At 43.6% G+C, this 20,211-nt stretch overlaps 1 protein-coding gene across 2 annotated transcripts in view; it reads right to left on the reverse strand.

Annotated features, from left to right (window-relative positions):
• Positions 1-4,672: 4,672 nt before the first annotated feature.
• SCG2 (secretogranin II) overlaps positions 4,673-20,211 on the reverse strand; it is a 30,432-nt gene continuing 14,893 nt past the window's right edge. Inside the window, exons 1-2 of one of the 2 annotated variants that reach the window (XM_005424653.2) lie at positions 10,307-10,314; positions 4,673-7,026 (exon numbers count right to left, since the gene is read on the reverse strand). In XM_005424653.2, coding sequence (XP_005424710.1) covers positions 5,137-7,014 — 1,878 coding nt within the window. In that variant the 5' untranslated portion in view covers positions 7,015-7,026; positions 10,307-10,314 and the 3' untranslated portion in view covers positions 4,673-5,136. Of the gene's footprint in view, positions 7,027-10,306; positions 10,315-20,211 lie in introns of those variants that run through there. The other variant, XM_031060051.1, reaches the window with a different exon arrangement.

The raw sequence follows: 20,211 nt of genomic DNA on the forward strand, positions 1-20,211 counted from the left end.
TTGTTGCAGACTTACATGCAGAATAAAATTTTCCAATCTAGTTTTTATTTTTTTTCTTAGCCTCTTTCAGTGTGCTAGTCACTATCAAAAAGTTTCTACCTTGTTGCATTCATGTTTGTAAGAAAAAAAATCAATTGATAGTGTGTTGGATCTGAGTAAATTTACCCTTGCAGAAAGCAGTTTTCCTGTCAGATTACATTTCCATCCCAAAACTTACATGCAGGGATTTAACATGTCTCCTGTTATGCTAAATGAATAACAAGCAAGGATTGTTGGGGGTTTCCCCATTTAATGATTTATCTTTGTTTTTACCTTTTTCTGTGTGTGTATGTGCTATTCCTGGCCTGGCTTTTACACACGGAGTAGAGGAGTACAAGAAGATCTAAGATGTTTGTTGTGCTGCTGTGACATCTATCAGCAGGTGGCAAAACATGTAGCCATGGTAAAAATGTGTTTCTTTGCAGAAATTATATGTTGCATCTCATCCAAGCAGTCTCATGCCTTCTCTTAGGTCAAAGAGGAGAGAGAAAAGTGGGGATGGGAGGTTTCTTTTTGTGTTCAGGCTCAAGATATGTACAATGTGAAACTAAATGGTATCTAAAATTTGAGCTAGGAAAAAAGATCCACTTAAAGGATGTATGATTTTGGAAAGAGTTTAATAGACAATAAAGAATGTCCATATGTTTCACCTGGAGAGCTCAATAGACAGATGCTGTGCCCTTCCTTTCTGTGTGTTGTCATGAGCTTAGGGCAAGAGGAAAACAACCCAAAAATGCTTTCCCAAGGTGACCCTGAGCAAAGTTCTGTCAGGGAAGGATCCCACTGTCTCTGGTAGATGAGGTGGCCCAATGGTGGTGACTGCAGAGCAGGAGGAAAACTGCCCTGATCTGGGTGACCCCCTTGAAAAACGTGCTCAAATTTGCATAAGCACTTAGTTCTCATTAAACATTTAAATGGGCTGGCACAAAATGCACCCCACAGCTACACTTGAATGGATTTACTCTAACTTAAGCAAGAAACCAAACAAACCCAGTGGACTGAGATTTGCTGACATAACCAGGGAGACAGAGAAGTGGAATAAAGCTCGTAATTTCTTTTAGATCCTGTCTTGGATCCTGCTCATCCAGCCCAGAGGACTGGAGGCTTTGTGGCACTCCCCCCAGGGCATTCCATGAGAGCCTGGCTTCTGTGCCAGGATAAACCATGGGGCTCTGTGCTCAGGCTGTTGCCAGGAAGGGTTTTGGGGAGGATATCACTGAGCAGCAATTGTAGGGGCTGGGCTGTTGCCAAACAGCCCCTTTTTAAGATCTTCCCCAGGTGTGTGGGACCTGCCCTGCTCATGGGCTGCAGGTTTTTGTCTTGGCAGAGCTCTGCACTTTGGACCATGTCATTACACAGCAGATCTGCTGAGTGCCTGTGGGGAACTTCTAAAATAAGTGTGCCACAGTTATTCACCAGGGTACATTACATTTGGAATCAGAGGTCACTTTCCTTTCTTTACAAGGGAAAACATTGTGAGTGAACCTGTAATTTTGAGTACACTAATTCCAAGACATTTGCAGATACCAAGTGGTTTCCTGGAATAACAGCCTCTCTCAAGAGAAACGTCAAATGCATTTAATCAGCCACATTTAGAGCTCTGCTACATCTACAAATGAATTATTAACGACCTCAAATGTTTTTGAATGATCCAAAAGTCAGGAATAACGTGGCTCTCCAGCTAATCAGCTCTGATTCAGGGCTTCTCCTTTCCACTTTATGCACTAGAGGCTCTGCACCTGCCTGCTGCTGCTAACTGGAGTTCCTGTAGCTCACATTAACCTCTTTGGAGGCTGCTGGGTAGCTGAACAAACACAGAGTGCAGCTGACATCCAGCTGTGTCTGTATGGATTTGTGCATCACGAGTAAATAGCCCTGGAGCCTGGGGGAAGGCGCAGGGTGCTCCAGGGAATAGGATGCTGCTCCCACACTGCACATCCCACTGAGCTCCTCTGCTCCTGGGGTGCTGTGTGTGACCTGGCTGATGGCAGATGGGCTGGCTCAGGTGTGTCTGGAGATGCAGGTTTGGATCATTAGTGTTTTTCTCATTAGTGACAGCAGGAGTGGCAGAGTGAAGCTGTGAGACAAAGCCCAGCTCAGGCTGTCTGAGCTCCAGCCTTGGCTCCCCTTTGTCATGTTAAGAAAATCATGGCTTATGTCACTTCTCCTGCAAAACAAGTGTCTTGTAAAGTGCTTTGGGAAACAGTTACAACCTCACATTACATGCAACTCAACCCCCTTCCACTGCACTGTGGAAATGCCCTTTTAGAAGGAAATAATTGCTACAATCTCATTTCTCCAGTCGAGGTAATTTGGTTACATTAATTTTTGAATCAACAAGTGTTCTCATTTAAGAGCTCCAGCTGACAAAATAATGGAATCATCAAGAGGCAGATGTAAACAAAGCACTTGCAGTAGCATATGAACTAATGAAAAAACAAAACAGCATTTACTCTTATGGGTACTAATAAATGAATTCTAGGGTATGTACAAAGAAGAACTACCTCAGATCCTGAGGAAGGCGATCAGTAGCTTGATGTATTAGGATCAGATACAGAATTTCTGTTTGATCTGTGTGTTGGGGAGGGCCTTAAATATGAGGACAAAATGAAGCAAATTTTAGGAGGAAGATTTGAGCAGAAACATTTTCTTTGCTGGACACAAGCCACCGACACAGAGAGTATAAACCAGCTGCATCTGGGATGCTGTCAAATCATAACACAAAAAGGGAATTAAAAATCTGTTCCTCACTTTGCCTGAGAAAAAATTGCAGGGTGGTCACTTTATTTTGTATATAATTATAGTAATAAGCTTGATAGTGTATCTGTTATGGATTATGCATTCCCTGTGCATTATTAACAACATGACTGTTTGTCCCACTGCACCCATAAGGAAAACACAAACCACAGACAAATGAAAGCAGAAGCAGCCATGGCTATTAGGAACAATTAAGTACTACACAGCCTCTCTGCAGGGGGAGGCTCTGGAGTGGTTTAATGGAGCAGATCTCATGATGGGATGTACATTTGGATAATGCTGTCTTGCATATTCAGGTAGAACTATTGCTCTGCTGCAGGAGCCTTGGTTGCATAGCAAGAGGCAGCTACAGCTACCAGGAGAGTGCTGCCTATTTAATATTTTCTCATTTCATTTAATTCCAATATAGAGTTGGAGATGAGTTTGTCAGAAATAAAGCACTTCATAGGGAGATTAGTTGTCTGCTTTCTGTGGCTTGAAGAGGGAAAAGTACTGATGTAACTTAGCTTGAAATCAGCTTGACACTTCCATATAGTTCTGCTAGACAAAGTTCTGTTATTTCTTATTTGTGAAGATGAACCACAAAGTCCCTGATGGCCTGCACACACTGTGAGTGAGGTGTTCTTCTAAAAAGTGATGTAGTTACTCATGCCAAGGTTAGGATTCTCCAAAGCTTATTTCCTCTTCCACACAGTGTCTGACTTATCTGTCCTTTACTGCATAGGTTTGTACTACTGGTTTCTTAGATCCAAAATCATTCTGGTATCCAAAATTGTCATTGAGCTCTCCCCAAGAGCCTGGAGGCCGTCAAGCAGCTCCCCAGGGCTTTGGTCAGCCTGGGAAGCCCAGGGCAAGGGAGTGCTGCAGACTGTGGCAGGAGGGGAGTGATGCTGAGGGACTCCCACCTGTCATGTGTCACGACGTGTGACATCTCTTCCAGGTCCTACACATGCCTGGAAAAGCAGATATTTTATTGTCCTGTGTGAATTCAAGGAATAATGGCTGTAACGGGCGCTGAGCTCCTGTCTGCTGTGAATATTCAGGGTAATGGCAACACTGAAGATGAAGTTTTATTTCTGCAGCCTTTGTACTTCATTAGACATCGCCAAAAATCATCCCCATCCCACTTAGCCTAGATGAGCTGCTGCAGAACACCACAGGGAAAACCACTTTTAAACTATAATCCTGGAAATGAGCTGTCCCAGTGAAAACCACCTCTGACTCACAGAATTATGCAAGCACATTTCCTTCTGTAAAAGAGCTAGAACCTTTCCAGACCACCTACTGCAGGAGCTAAAGAGCCATTTCAAGTGTCCAGATATTGTGCTGAATAGTAAAGGTCTTCTGTGTGTTTATGTGACATGTAATTGTGATTTCATGGAGAAGGAAATAATATTTTTATCAGACAAACCAATGCTGTTCCCCACAGGGGAGCTCCCTGCCTTGGACCCTGCCTCTTTGTGGTTGTCACCGTGAGAGATGGAGGGGGACTCGTCTGCAAAGCTTCCCAGAGCTCACCTAGGAACGTTCCATTTTGGTTTTTTTCAGAGCTTCATCATCAAGCCTGTCCCAGCTGGACAGATCATTTATGTTCCTCCTGCTGCCAAGAGGTACAGATACATCTCTTAATTATGTGAGGCCAAATTTTCAGTTGTAGGTAATGCAGGTATTACACTGATTGACTTCAGCAAGCTCTTTAGGTACCCCCTGCCCTTAAGGGTAACACCAGTTAATGTTCTCATGGCCCAGAAAACCACAAGTTTATGCTTACAACTTAATTTGTAGGAAAAATAATACATTTCAGAAGAGACGTCTGTAGAAGTAAAAACATGTTTCCAATTAGTATGACTTTCTCAACTGTCACAAAGAAACAAAGTCGATTGTCCAGAAATAATTTATTCATCAACAATAAAACACTGAATAGAAAAAGCCTTGTAAATAAAACTATATATATATATAATGCTTTATTTTTTATTCGATACTGCACAAAAACCACTACAGACAGTAACAAAATAATCCAATGAATCTTAAAAATTTCAAATTATAATTGTCACTCTTCATTTATCATGTTTTATTAACAATGCAAAGGTCATTTGTTTACATATTATACTTTTACTTGATATCATTAAATTGTTTCTTAAAACACTTGAAGCAATTTGTTGTTTGCCCCATAATTTATAACATATATCAATAAACAATATAACAGCTCTGAGAAAGATATGCAGACTGTTCAATGGTAAATAGTCTACCATAGGTTGTTTAGTGTGAGAGCAGGAATAAATCACAACTGAATTGGGATAGAAGTCAACACATTGAAGAGAAATAATACTTGGGGAACAATTACATGTTTTCCATTGCTCGCTTGGTGATGTGATCTCTTTCAAGCTCTGATTTCTCCTGTTTTAGATACTCCAGCACCTTTGCCAGCATATCCTCATCCAGGTACTGCCTGGTTTGTGTGTCATCAGCCTCCCCAGCCGTGGAGAGCCTTTTGCTGAGCGAAGCCAGCTTGGCAGCCTCCTGTGGTCCCAGCTGGTTGAGGTGCTCTCGGATGGCCTGCTCCAGCTGCTCCTCTTCCTGCAGGTTGCTCTCAGAAGCTGCAGCAGGGACTCTTTTCATCAGGTTGGTATTGATCACCTCGGGGTATTTTGCCAGCACCTTTGCCAAGTAATCAGCCAGCTCTTCATCCTTCTCATTCAGCTTCTCGTACTCCGCTTGTCGCCTTTCCAAGTCGTTCATCCAGGCAGCTTTGGGGAACAGGTGCCCTTTCAATCTTCTGGGAATGTAAGACAGTCTTGGCAAATCATTTTCTTGATTAAGACGATTTAGTAAGTAGGAGGGATTCTGGTTAGCTAAATTGTCATTTCCCAGAAGGCTCACAATATCTTCAATATTGAGGTCTTCGGGTAGATTTTCTGGAATAAGAGGCTGCTTCATGTACCCGTTTTTAGAGTTTATATTATTTTTAAATATATCACTCTGTCCTAGATTGGTTTCAGTTATCTCATCAAGGTCTTCTGGGAATTCCATTTCCTGCTCTGCTTCCAACCTTTCACTCTGAAGCTGCTTTTTTTCTCCAGCTTTCAACATGTCTATTAAATCCTCAGGAGGAATTTGCAAATTTCTTGAGATTTCTATCAGCTGAGCTATAGCCTGAGGATCAAGTTGTTTATCCAAAAACATGGATGCTCTTTTTTCCTCAAGTTCTCCTCCAGTCCTTAATTTCCTATTCCCAGGACTACCCATCAGCCTCTTCAGGTAGTAATTCATTAGTTTTGAAACATCCTCTGACACTTGATCTTTATTTTCTCTTCTTATTTCATCCTCAAGGAAGCTGAGTTTCCCTGATCTTTTCATTTCCTCGTCAATCTCCTCTTCATGTTTATCAATTTCCTCTTTGCTATCTTTTATCTCTTCCTGGGTTTGGCTTTCCACTTTTTCCTCTATGGGATTCCAATCTTCTCCTCCAACCACATCTTCATAGGCGATGTTATTCACTTTGTACACATCATCTTCGTCATCTGTATACAACTTCTGGTCCTCATCCAGCCTTTCTTTCTTGTGGTTACTGGGTCCTGCCATCTTTCCCAGCTCCTGGAACACGGACTCAAGGGTGGCGAGGCTCTGGGGGGTGTACTGCTCCTCCACGATCTCGTTGGTACGCTTGAAGGGACTGTCTCTTGAGCCCTCTTCATAGTGCCCAAGGGGCATCTTGAGGTACTTCTGCCACCTCTCGGGCCACTTGTAAGCCTCGTAATCATCAGTTACTCCAGCTGGAAAGTTGTTATCTGAACCCAGACCGTAGGGTTTATTCTCCTTTGGGCCAGCTTTTGACTCCTTCTCGGCTTGCCGCAAGGCTTCCAGCATCACCTTAACCCACTGGGACTCATCTTCAGTCAAAGAATCCCTCACGTTATCGGGGAGGTGAAGCTGGTCCTTGCTGTCTCTCTGTGGGAGGAGGTAGGGGACACCTTGATAAGAGTTGTAATCAGGGCTGCTTTCTCCCTTGTTGGTTTGCTTGCGAAGGTCCTCTATGTATTCCAGGGCTTTGATCATGTCGGGATTTGGGAGCCTTTGTAGGTTTTTCATTGCATAGTCTGGGTCTTTCTGAAGCAGCTGGTGCTGCTGGAAGGAGGCTGCATCAACCCAACAGATTAGGACAAAGAAAAAGGTGAGAGCATAGGCTGCTCCAGGCTGGAAGGTTTTAGTTTCTGCCATGTTTAAAATATTCTTTAAATAAAGAAGAAGAAGAAGAAAAAGAAGATGTTAACACAAGGAGACAGGCTTAGGAAACAGAGTTATGCAAGAAATTTATTATCTCTATGCTCCATGTACTTTATGAATATTAATTGTCCAATGGCAGCACCAAAGTACAAAATACCAACCCTACATAACTCATGAAACGCCCATAGACACACCTAGATGTCATTTTGATCATGAGAATAAAGCACCTAAATGACAAAATTGGTGTATCCATACATTTAAATGCTGCTCAAAATACTAATATTAAAACTACAGACAAAAATATTTTGTGAGATTGCTCCATAGGGCATCTAATTTCATGTCAGGACAATACTGCTGAATGGTGCTAAAGTGCAATAAAATTATTGTGATGAAAAGAACATGATATATAAAATTACTTGCAAGTTTATTTCTGTCATTACTGATAGTACTGAAGCTATTATTTCTTTTATTTTGCTATTCCATATTAAAAAATTATTTGTATTACTATGGAATATCAGTTAATGACTCTATGACTCATCTTCCCAGGGCAATGATCTGTTATATGAGAGGAAAAATATAACTTATCCTAAAGGTATAAAATAATTTTACTGAATCCTTGAAAGCCCATCTTAGCTCAAGTAGGTAGGTTCTGAGCGGTGATTTCATTCATTTGCTTATTCATTCACTCCAGCAGAAATTGAATCAGGTCCCAGGACAGGCAGAAACATGACCACAGGCAAATTTGGTTAGAATAGATCAGTAGAAGCCCATGTCTGCCCAGCTTGCACCAGACAAAAATAAACTCTGGAACAGAACTGGGAAAAACATGCCTGTGACAGAACTAAGATGATTACAGCACCACTGTGCATGAGGATACAGCTGCAAAAGCCCAGCCTTGCAGGGAGCTGGGCACCCTCCCCACGGCACAGGGGAAATTGCCATCGGTCATTCCCCAAGACACTTTCAGGCACTGGCACACTGGGGCCACAGGACACATGGGACTCTTCTCTGACCCACTTGTATTAACAAATAAAGTACAATACGAGAAAGGAATGATAAAGAGATCAACTGCTTTGGTTAATTGACCTATTTTGGTTCCTTTGGTTTTTGGCTTTGACTCTGGTGGTTCATGAGAGCCTGAAAGAGCTGTGTACACATGTGTTTACCCACTGCTGGAAGCAGAAAGTGAGCATGAATATGTTCATTCCAGCTCACTTGTAGACTTTTTCCACTCTGATTTTGTCCTTAACATAATGTGACTAAACTAAATAATTAAAGCACTATCAGTTCAGAGAGCTGCTTATTTTCCCCCCTTCAGTATGCATGAGCAGGCTAACAGGCATAATAGCAAACAATTTCCCCAAACATTTCTGACTTCAAGCCCGGATACATTTGAGCATTGATTTCACAAATGATTAGTTCAACAGCTAATCAGACAGTCCCACCCTCCAGATCTGAGTTTGCCCTGAGTCAAAGCCAGCACATTGCTTCATTTTCTGTCACAGAAAAGGCATTAGCCCTATACATAAATGTATATATCCATTAAAATACCTCAAACAAACAAACAAAAAAAACCAAACAAAAAATCCCCAACAAAACATCACCTAATTTTCTATTTCTGTAGCAAATAAGTATTAAATTAAAGCTTTCTTTTTCAGCAGACTGGTCATTAGCAGAGTTCGTTTGATCAGCACATGAGAAACTGTGCTTTCCAAGGGATGGGGGAAGGGAGAGTCCTTCTATAATCATCTGCCAAGCACCTCCCTCTGACAAAGACCAGGAACTCACCCTCCTTCTCTGCACACAATTTGGATTGTTACAGCCTTTGCAAGGGCTGTCAGCATCCCACTGAAATAAAAATGTGTGCAGCCAGGCAAAGTTTAGTTTCGTGTTCTACAAGGATGTTGCTCAGTTGGGTATTTCCTTTGCAGGAACAACAGATCATTGGCTCCTCTCTACATATTTTCTGTGCATTTGCCTCTAGGTCAATTTTTACTTCTAATTTATTAGTAGATGATATTTGAAAGCCTTGTGAAAAATTTGGGAATGATTTCTTTTACAAGCTATCAGTTCAGGTCATAAATCTTGTTGTTAAATATACTGCGTTATCCAAGGTAAGAGGATTCCTTCCCAGTCTTTCACACTTTAATTCCACATTTGTTTTTAAAACAGGACATTTTAGCCTATCTTTAGGAAATATTGTAAACATTCTCTTCTGTGCCTCTCAAAGGACAATATGCCAAAACAGCTCTTTTGCCTTGAGATCGATAACTGTGAAGCCAGTCTAGATGGAGAGCATATTTTCTCCTCTATTAGAACCTAACAAACAGGAAAATCATCTTTTAGCCAACAAACGAAGATGAAGAAGCTGCTCTTTACAAAATGAGGCAACCATGACCAAAATTTAACACATACAAAGGCAATACAGACTGAAAAAAGTTCCCTGAAAAACAGACACAGAAAATATCTTGTTTCTGGGATGTTTCCATGGTAGCAGTAATTTTCTCTCTCATTCTCCTGGCAGTTGTTTCTGATGTGACTCTAATGTTTCCAGTGAAATTTAGCTATGAAAACTCATTGGTTTTTCCTATAGATGTGTTCCTGCTCTGACAGCCTTAGGTGAAACATAAGAGCAGTTTTCCATAGGGAAAATAAATATATCATGCACTCCTCCCATTTATTTTTTGCAATAAATAACACAACTGTAGCAATTCTGCCTTGGTTATAAGCATCTCTAACCTTTTACCCTGCGGAAGGAACTGAAAACACAAACAAAACAGCAACAAAGGGTAAAATCCCAAACCCACGGCAGTCCTAGTGACTATAAGGACTGTTTGCATGCGGATCCATCTGGGAAGTGGCTCGGAGGGTGTTTGATCCGAGGGAACCCCCCGCCCGTCCCTGGAGCGCTGTGTCGGTGCGCGGGCACGGCTGGGAGCCGCCGCTCCCGGGAGCGCTCCCGCTCCGCTCCCCGCCCGAGCCCGGCCGGCGCTGGCAGCGCACGGACACAACAGATCTGCATTTATACACGCACACATGCATCTTTATATGTGTATAATTCATATAGTGACAGGGGCTATATATTATATTTTATAGAGATGTGTTCCCTTGCAAGCCTAGCCCCGGCGTCACCGGCTCTCGGTGCGACTGCACCGCTCTCTCGGTATCGGATCCTCCTGCGCAGCCCCGGGGCTCCCTGCATCCTGCATCCCAATCTACATCCCAGCATCCCAACATCCCTGCATCCCAATCTACATCCTACGGCCCGACGGCCCTGCAGCCCTACCTGCGCTGCCGCCGGGAAAGGAGAAAAGTAAAAAAATACAGAGGGGAAAAAGGCACGAGGAAAATAAGGAGAGAAAAGGAAGGCCAGGAAGAAAGGGGAAAAGGTTTAAAAATAAAAAAGAAAGAAGGAGGCAGACGTGATACAGCCAGTGCCTTCTGCTTCTCAGGCTGGGAGGAAGGACTCGATAAACCCGACCGACACCTCGGGAGCTGGTGCAGACCAAACCAGCAGCAGGGCACACACCAAGGGCTGTGGGGCAGGAGCGATCCCCGAGGTGGGTGCAGCCCAGCTGTGAGGATGACTCTGCACCCAGGGTCAGTGTGAGTGCGTCTGGCTGTGCCCGTGCCTTGGCAGGAGACGGCCTTTCAATAGCTATGGCCAGCAGGGCTTTTTTTATTTTTTCTCTTTAGTTCATTGACGGAGCTATTGTGGCACAGTTCTGGCATTGTCACAGGGCAGGGATAGTTCATGGCCTTGTCATCAGTGCAGGAGGCCCTGGAGCTCTGGACCAACAGAGATGGGCACTCCTGAGGGAGGGGCAGAGGGGGAAGGACACCCCTCCATTGTTTGTCTGAGGTAAATGGAAAAACTGAAGCACATTGGGGAAATAGAAGGCAGAAGGTTCCTCCTGCTCCAGCAGCCTCCATCCCATCCTGTGTGCCCTGGCTGTGGCATGGACAGGGCCCAGGCTGGCACTGCTCTGGATGGGGATGGAGCCAGAGAGGCACTGCCCATCCCTGGGGCACTGCCAGGCGCTGCTGAAAATGCCCTCAAGGCTTTACCTGCATCCTCAGCACTGAAAAAGGGCAGCACCTGCATGCCTGGATCACTGGGGTGAGTAAATACCACCATGCTATAAATCACAAAACACAGGATGTAACACATGGCTTCAGCTGATGCTCACAGTTTTAGCTTGCTCCTTCTGCTTCCTTTCTATTACAGAAAGGTTGTTCTGCTTTGGCTTTTAAATAAGGATTCCTTTTCCCCAAAAATAAATCTTTGCTGACAATTTTGACCTTTTACAGCACAAAATGCAAAAAAACCTAGGATGAATGTACCTTCCAAGCCAACAAACATTACAAAAATAAATTATTGTAAGAACAGTAAGCTAGAAATAATTGTAGCCATGAACAGACAACAAGAAAATCCTGGCTGCATTTGCTGTAGCTGACACAGAGATCTGGAAATAGAGATCTTGCTTCACCTCATGTAGTTTTATGAGTAAAATACAGTATCAGTTTTTGTGCTGAAACTCTTCAGCAGCAGCTTTATTCTGGCCCCAGATTCCATCCAACACACACACTTTCATTAGCAGACCCAGGAAGAAAAGAGCCCAAACAATACTGCATTAGGGCCCGTGACAGCAGCCCTGGGGAAGGGACACAAAGGCACTGCTGCAGTGAGCTGAGGGCAAGGTCCAGGTGCCCTCTGAGCAGCTGGTACTGTACTGCTGAGCACCACATCCCCTTCAGCAGGGCTCTGAGTGCCCACAAAACAGCTCTGCAGACACTGCTGCCACCAACACACCTCAGCCCATGGACAGAATACTCCACGTAATCAAAACCAACAAAAAAAAATAATAACAAAAAGCGTCAAAACCAACAAACAAAATAATCACAAAAAACAGCCAGCAGAAAATTACTCCGTTCAGACTTCCAGGAATTTTCTTGTGCTTCTGCAGGTGTTCCCAACAGGCTCTCGTGCATTCTGTCACCAAATGACTAATACTCATGGAGCAAATTCTTTCCCATGAAATCATCCTGTTGAACCCCATCCATCTATCCATGCTCTTCTGCATTAGAGCACATTTCAGACAACCCAAATTATTTGGCACATGAGCAAGATTCCATCCTCCTTAACCACTCACCTCAGATTTACAGCATATAAAGGCAGCCAGACACTTGGCTTAGGTCTCTGCTGTGGCTATTCTGGGTTCAGTGGATAAAATTTTCCACAGGCTCTCTACAATCCATCTGTCAATTTTGCTCCATATCAAAAAATGTTGCCTGGACTTTGTGCTTATGATTGGCTGCATCCGCACAGCCCTATAAGGAGGGCCTTACTGAATGTACTTTTTTTGGTCATATTAAATGTACAGCATTCTTTTCCTCAGAATGAGTCATGCAACTGAAAATTGGATCTGTTCTGTCATCAGAAGTTCCATGGCATTTTATACAAGAGTAAGATCACATCACAGCATCTCTCAATTTTAGGAAATTGCATTAGAATTAGCTCAATATCAACTGCTTAAGCAAAGAAGCGGTATAATCTTGTTTTTCTGAGTGAATTTTGACCATGTGCATCCTTTTGTGGATCCTGGGAGCAGCCCAGCCCTATCTGCAGTGATTTCTCTGAACAGCTTGCCCTGTCACATGCTCTCCCTCACCTAGTCATGCATCATGAGAAGATAAAAGTTAATCAATCAACACTGCACCTTGCAACAAAAGGCTTTTCTTTCATTCCATGCAAGAAGGAGGGCATGGGGTTGGGAGGGGAACTTCACTGCAGCAAACAGAGGCTGGAGGGCTCCAGCCCACTCTGTTTTGTCATAGCCCAGCTGGAATATCATCATCCCTACAGTCAGTGGGGAAAGAAAAGCCAGGAAACTTGTCTTGAGGAGGAAGGATGCTCTGGCAAAGGGCCTTGGGGTCACTGTCCCTGTGCCCAGGCCCCAGGACACACCAGAACCACAGCAGCTCGTGGGCCATGGGCTCCCACCACACCTGCCCAGCTCCCAGCAGAGGATGGAACGATGATCTTGCTGGGGCAACCATCCCAGCAGAAACAGGGAGGCAGCACATTGTCTTTTCTAAACACCAGAATGGTTTCTACTTCTGCAGCTCTGGCTCTCTCCTCCTCTAATTGGTGCCACCAAGATCAGCACTGCTTAAAAATAAAGCAGGGTTGTGTCAATATTGATTATTTCCCTCCCTTCTTCTGTTTCTAGCGGCAACTAAAAATAATTTACAATTCATTACAGACATGACATCTCCTGCAGAATAAATGCCATTGTCACATTTAAAATTCAGTCCCTATCTGACTTTAATATCTTCATTGACTCTGAATATAATGAGAAAGAGGAGGTTTTCTTTCCTTTGAAAAAGCTCATCTGCCATCATAGATACAGACTAATTTAAATTATTTTAATTTTGAAATACTTGAACTCTGCTTGTATCAACATCAGACTCGTCATTTTCTGCTCATTTTGCATGCTTGAAAGATCAATCATATTTGTATGCAAATATTTTTGGCCTCCCTAAATTTAGTGCACAATAAATGGCTCAAATTTCATTTCCAAAGTCATAAGGGGAGGGATAAATACAGCACTGTAAGGAAAAAATAAGGGTTTTGCAGTTTTTAACCACAGTCCTTTAAAAGCAGGGATGTCAAGGCAAGCATCCACTGGCTGTAGATCACTGGGCTTTATTCAACACTGCAACAAGATTAAGCAGGTTTAACACCAGCCTGCCCTACACACCTCCCTGAGGGACATTTCAAGAACAGGAAAAGCTAAGGAAAAACAAAAAAACCCAAATCTGGACTTTTATCCAACATTTACAAGTTCAGGATTTCAGGCAGCCTGCTTATTTAAAAAAAAAAAAAAAAAAGGTACTGCCTGCATGCAATGAAACTCAACTCAGCAGTTCCTAGAAAGCTCGACTTGAAAGAAAGGCACATTTATTTGACATCCAGATGAGACAGGTGCACAGGAGTCTCAACAGGTAATGTTTTGCTGTAACTCCTGGAATTTGCGTGCCTTTGTCATACCTCTTTGGCACAGATCCTGTCATCCATCTGTACTTCAGAGGCTGTATAGGGCCTGTAAACTATGGTTACATTTGCAGCTGCTCTCCTTGCTCTATCTTTTTATCCATCTCTTAGCTGTGCACAATCTGGTGTGTGACCAGGGCAGCTGCAATGAGTACCTTACTCATCTGTACTGTTTCCAACACAGGAGCCTTCAACTAGTAGGTTCTGATGAAGTAAAAATATTAATAGCAACAAGTAGTATGATCAGTCATGGATTTAACAGGGAATGGCGTGTGTATGAGCCTCTCCAGTGGCTGCAGGAGGAGCCCAGCCCTGCTGCCTCACTGCTGCTACCTGCCCAGTGTCCTACACTTCCTAGGGGATGCCAGAAGCTCGGGATAATCTCTGCACCCCATAGGAGAGACCCTCTGCTCATGGGATCTATCAGCACAGCCAGGGCCAGAGGGCAGAGCCTGGGCTGGAAGAGCAGCAAAAGCAGCAGATGAATCAGCAGGGAAAGTTCCAGCATAGCAGCCTCCACTTTGAGTACCCTGCCCAGGAATAGCAAAACACCAACGGATTAAGGAATATATGCCTTCTCATAGAAGCACAGAATTATTTTTATCTCCAGGCCTCCCACACACATACTCACATATTTTCTCCCGTGGAGTTTCAAGGCTTTTCACAAGCCTGTGACATCTGCTTACCAACATTTGGTGTAAAAATATCGATATCTGCTCTGCATAGCTGTTCTGAGTGCTACATTTACCAGCCAGTAAAGATCAGGAGTCTCCTGGGAGCTGGCTGGATCAAACTGTCATGATTTCAGCACTGCTTTGCGTCAGACAGCAGAATTTAAAGTCAAAACACAGATAGTTCAGGGAGGAAGACAATGTGAAGCCCTGAGTCATACCCTGCTGAGGGTGAGGAGAACAGATTAATAGACAGCAAACATGAATGAAACTGAAGGGCTCATTTAGTCACGCGGCTGCTTCTGAAACCCAAAATAGGATTTATTTTTAGTCGTCGGGCATGAAAAGAGGATCTCTTTGCACTTTGCCAAGGAGAAGTTGAGAAAAGAGTTTTCATTAGCATGGGGCAGGCTCCCCTTTGCCTTGACATGCCGAGGGTTCAGCTGCAGGGCTGGCTGTGCTCAGGCAGGGGTTGCTGCTCTCAGCCTGCTCTGACAATTCGTCATCCAGGGCACGCTGCACGACCCAGCAGCTCCCAGCATCACTCACATGTGGAAGAGGCAGCCTTTACTCCAGCCCCAGCCCACTCTGCTAAAGTTGAGGCAAAATAGTCCGCTTGTAGCCAGGGGGGTTTGTCTGGGGAGCTGCTCTGCTCCCCACTCATGGCTCATGGCACCTGCTCCTGTCAAGATCCTCAGCTGGTGTGAGTGCCCAGCCTGGGGTATTGGCCACCTTGGGGTACCTGGCTCAGCAGGATTGCCCCTCACTGACGGTTTCTCACGAGAGAACACAAAGTTTTACATGGGATGGAGAAAAGTTTGCACAGCAGTGATCTGTACACACATCTATGTGAGTTTTCACTTCAAATAAACAGACAGAAGTGCTTTCACAGCTCTGCATGAGATTAGGTCCATTATTTAGTCCTCTGCTAAATCATTCAGCAATTCTGCTCTGCAGAAACTTCATGATCTTGGGACTAAGTCATTTCTATTCCTTACTTACATTAAACCCTCATTAATTTTTACATTAATCACTCATAAACACGAAGAAGCTCAGTGATTTTGGATCTCTGTGTCTCTGGCAGAAAAGTGTCCATTTTGTTATCTGCTGCCTTGTCTGACAACACAGAATGGGGGTTAGAGGAGCAAAATTGCCACTCCAAATTAACACTTCCTCTTTTTTTTGAGTCCAGCCATTCCCAAAGCACGAGCCAGCATGCTGGCATTACTGCACATGGGCAAAGGTTCTTCCATCCTCAAGCCATTAGGGCAACAGGTGCGTTAGCAATGGAGCAGGTGAGGGTTTATGTGCTGAAGCTGGGAGGGCAAAAAGCCCAGCTCTGCTCTGTGCCATAAAACATTATCACCATTTTCTTGTGCATTGTCCTTGTCAGGGTCATTTGTTTCCCTGGTTTCATCACAGCCCATTTTGTGGCCATAGGTTTGTCCTTTGCTCAGTACACATGTGTGTGAATTCCGACCCTATTGCTACAGTAATTTATACAGATCTGGGTCAAAATCAAACCCAGTATTTGGTCAAGAATGTGACAAAAATAGGTGAAAGAGACTCAGTGCAAGGCACAGTACAGAGACAGTGTTATAGAATTCTCTCCTTGTACAAGAAAAGAGCAAACAATTTGAATTGTTAGCTTGCCTGGACAAGGCAAAACCACTTCATGCCATGCCCTTTCTAAAAAGGGTATACTAAATTAAAAGTTTAGTCAACATAATTATGAGTGATTGCATCAAAAAGAGAGCACAAATTCCTGTCCTCCCACGTGGTTGTGGCTATTAGCATTTGTCACATCAGCATTAACGCAGAAATCTTGTTGTTTTAGGGTTCAGCTGTGCTGATTTTGAATTTCAGGCTCCAGACCCAGGGAGAGCTGGCTGCCTTCAATGGCAGCTTCCCTGTTCGGTGGCTGTGGAGTGAAGGCAAGTCCAGAGTCTCGGTGCAAAAAGCAGAACAGATGCAGGTTAATCATTTACCCCCCACTGCTGCAGGCTGTACTCAGGAGTGAGCACAGAACCAGCACAGCCCACTGACCTACTGACACCCACTCCTGGGTGCTGAGGGTTTCATGCCATCCAGCAGATGTGCAGGAGGCAGATTGTGGGCAGCAGGAGACAGAGAAATCAAACAGTGATCTGTGAGCTGCACAATTCCTCAGTGGACAAGTGTACATGGAAAGGCACCATGCTCCATCCAGCATGGGATGGGGTGGGAGCCAGAGGGTGGGTGCAGCTGGGTACAACATGGCATCCATCCACTGCAACATAAAGAGCTCTGTTAACATCTACAATTTGCTTTTTCTTATCACTCAGTCATGAAAAGGTCTCTTGAGGCAGGAAAAAACTGATGGGCAGGCTGCTCCCTTCTCTGGCAAAAGTCAAAACACAAATGGTGACATTGTTTCTCCAAACAGGCTCCAGTCTACAGGACAACTACTAACATTTCTGCAAGCTGGGAAGAACATTTGTTTGGATGTCCAAACTGTTTTAGATAGCAGCCTCACATCTCTCTCAGCTGTAAGAGCCTTGACTGGCAAGTGAAATCCATATAATCGGGTGAAAATGCTGTGATTTTCCCCTAAGGTAAATACTTTCTGTCTTACACGCCTCACTGGTAAGTGACTGAGATGAGCTGAGTGCCCTTCCCAGCCCTGAGGCTCCTGCTTGGGAGTGTACATTTGTCAGAATTGTAGCTGGTGCCTTTATTTTGAAGCAGTTCTGCTGCTGCCACTGTGCTGCAAAACATCACCCCAGGTCCATCCCGACAGCAGCAGGGCTACAAAACCCAAAAAGCACAGCCCAGGAGCTGCTCACAGATGCAACCTGCATCCCCAAGGACTCAGGGGCCATCTTCCAAAAAAACACCAGGTATTCTGTCATCTGCTCCTCCTGCATTCAGCATGATGCTGCATCTCATAGAAGTGTTCTGCTCTCCCAGAATAAATGGTTTAAAATTCAAGGCAAAAGCAATTCATTGCAGCTGTTTAAAATCAGGTCACGAAGCCCCCAATGAATTGCTGTCAGCAGCACCCCAGTGTGGCTCACAGGTGCTCCTGTGTGCACCTGGGGTCACAGGGAGCTCTTTGGCTGCCTCTGGGTTTCCACCAGAGCACCTCAAAGATGGACCAAGAGGCCAGATGCTCTGCCTGGCACTGGAGATCTTGTCTGAAGAACTAAATGGTTTCCTTGTGCATGCCAGGAGGTTTTCACCATCTGTTGCAGATGTAATATTGATGAGGTTCTCAATTGTACATAACCATTTCAGGATGCTATTGTATGAAAAACACCACAAACAAAACCAAACCCAGCCATTCCAGGTTGCTGATGCTTGCCATGGATCAGGGAGCCATGACCAATCTGTTTGCTGAGGTGGGTTCTCCTCAGTTTCCCCCAGTGTAATGGTGCCTGTTGGTGCAGAAGCTTTATGGAGCCCCTGCTGGCTGGTTCTCACCCTAAAACATGAAGGTCCCTTTCTCACTCCTCATCCCCTCTTCTGCAAGGACCTGGAGTGTGGCACTCACATTCTCTGAACAGACAGAGACATAATTCTCTCTCTCTCTCCCCTCAGGGCTTTTTCCTGGAGAAGCACAGAGAGAAGAAAGAAAAAACAATTCTCATCTCTACTTGCTGCTCCTGTTGTTTTTGCACATGTGGAATGTGTCAAGAAGATTGTTTACCTGAAGTGATTGGGCAATTAGATTCTGCTGAGGATTGTTGGTTTCCTTGGCCAGTTGGAAAAAGCTGTGTCCTGGCTGTGTGGAGACAGTCACGAATTTTCTTTAGTACGTAATAGTATAGTATAGTGTAGTATAGTATAGTATAGTATAGCATAGCATAGCATCTTTTTAATGTAATAATATAGAAATAGAAAAATATAATAATATAATAATATAGTATTATAATGTTATATTATAATATTCTATTACATAGTAATTATACTACAATACAATACAAATATACTACAATACAATAAAAATACAATAATTATAATGATAATTATAATATAGTATAATATTATAGTAATATAGTATTAATATAATATTAATAGTATAGTAATGTAATATAATATAGTTTCAGTAAAGCAATTGTTCAGCATTCTGAATGCATGGAGTCAGATGCCAGTCATTCCCTGCATCAGGGGCACCCTGTATTACTGTACCTGGTGGTGCTGGCAGGTACAGACTTGGTCCTGTGCACAAGCAGAGCCCCCTGAGCTCCTGGGAAGGACATCAACCCCATTCTATTACATTTTTTGAAGCATGGAGGTATTTTGTATGGGACAGGAAGAAATGGGAAGGAAGAGACAGAGCAGGAGCTGGTAAGTGAAGGCAGCAGGCAGCTGCCAGGGATGCAGCTGCAGTGCCTGAGCCAGCAGAGCACAGAGACCAAACGTCCTCTGGAAACCACGGACACAGGCTGGAGCTGGCAGGAGCAGATGGTGCAGGAGCTGAGGCAGGAGTACTGAGCCTCTCTGTGAGGGTCTGTGCCAAGGAGGTGGGACCAAAGGGTAATTAGGCTGATGAGCAGTGATATTAAATGTATCAAATGAGGCTTAAATGTAAGAGAAATCGTAGGAAAAATTAGTTGAAGGGAAAAGCATAACAGAGTAAATCCCAGCACAGGGAAGCAGAAATACAGAACCTGCTCCCAAAAGTAAATCTACATAAAAACTCCAGTTATGGTTCCTGATTTTTACCTACCAAGCACATATATGAATTCTAGCCATTTATTTGCTTTTAAAAAGCAGTAGACCCACAGGATTCAAAATATATGCTTCAGTTGCAATGAGACCAAATATATTTGGAATGTTCACAAGATTAAAAACATATCTAAGAGCTTTGAGCAGCAGTCAGTGTTTGCTGAATGAGAGCCCTTAACCATGATTTTTAATTAGTATTGACAAAAACCTTAACACTAAGTTTATGTTGTCACTCCTCACAGCTGCACAGACAGCCAGGGCTCAGAGACCATCTATCCACAGCAACACCCAGACAGCATTAACTTGGAAACCAAACACAGCTGCAGAGGCTTCTCTGTGCCAGTGGCATCAGACAAAACCAACCAAACCAAACCAACCAAACCTCTTTTCATAATTATTATAACCAAGTCCAACCAGTCCTTTTACAAAACAATGACACTTCAGGAGAAGAGAGCCAAAAAAAACCCACAAGCAAGCAAAAAATTTCAGGCAGACAGATGATAAAACAAGCATGCACATTTGATTGCCCTGTTGATCATCAAAAGCAACACCAACAAAGCTACCTACAATCCACTGATAAATCTGGTATCTTCCCATGGCTAGACTGCATATTAGTTGAAGACTACTCTGTAGGTCAGAGTATTGTTGAATTCATACTTTGCATTGTGCTGAAGTAAGTCTTAAATTCATAAAGCAACATGAATTTTAATAATGCTGAGCAAGTCTTGCCTGACATAGCAACTGCATTATCTT

This window comes from Geospiza fortis, unplaced genomic scaffold (assembly GCF_000277835.1).
Source record: "Geospiza fortis unplaced genomic scaffold, GeoFor_1.0 scaffold318, whole genome shotgun sequence".
Lineage (NCBI taxonomy): Eukaryota > Metazoa > Chordata > Aves > Passeriformes > Thraupidae > Geospiza > Geospiza fortis.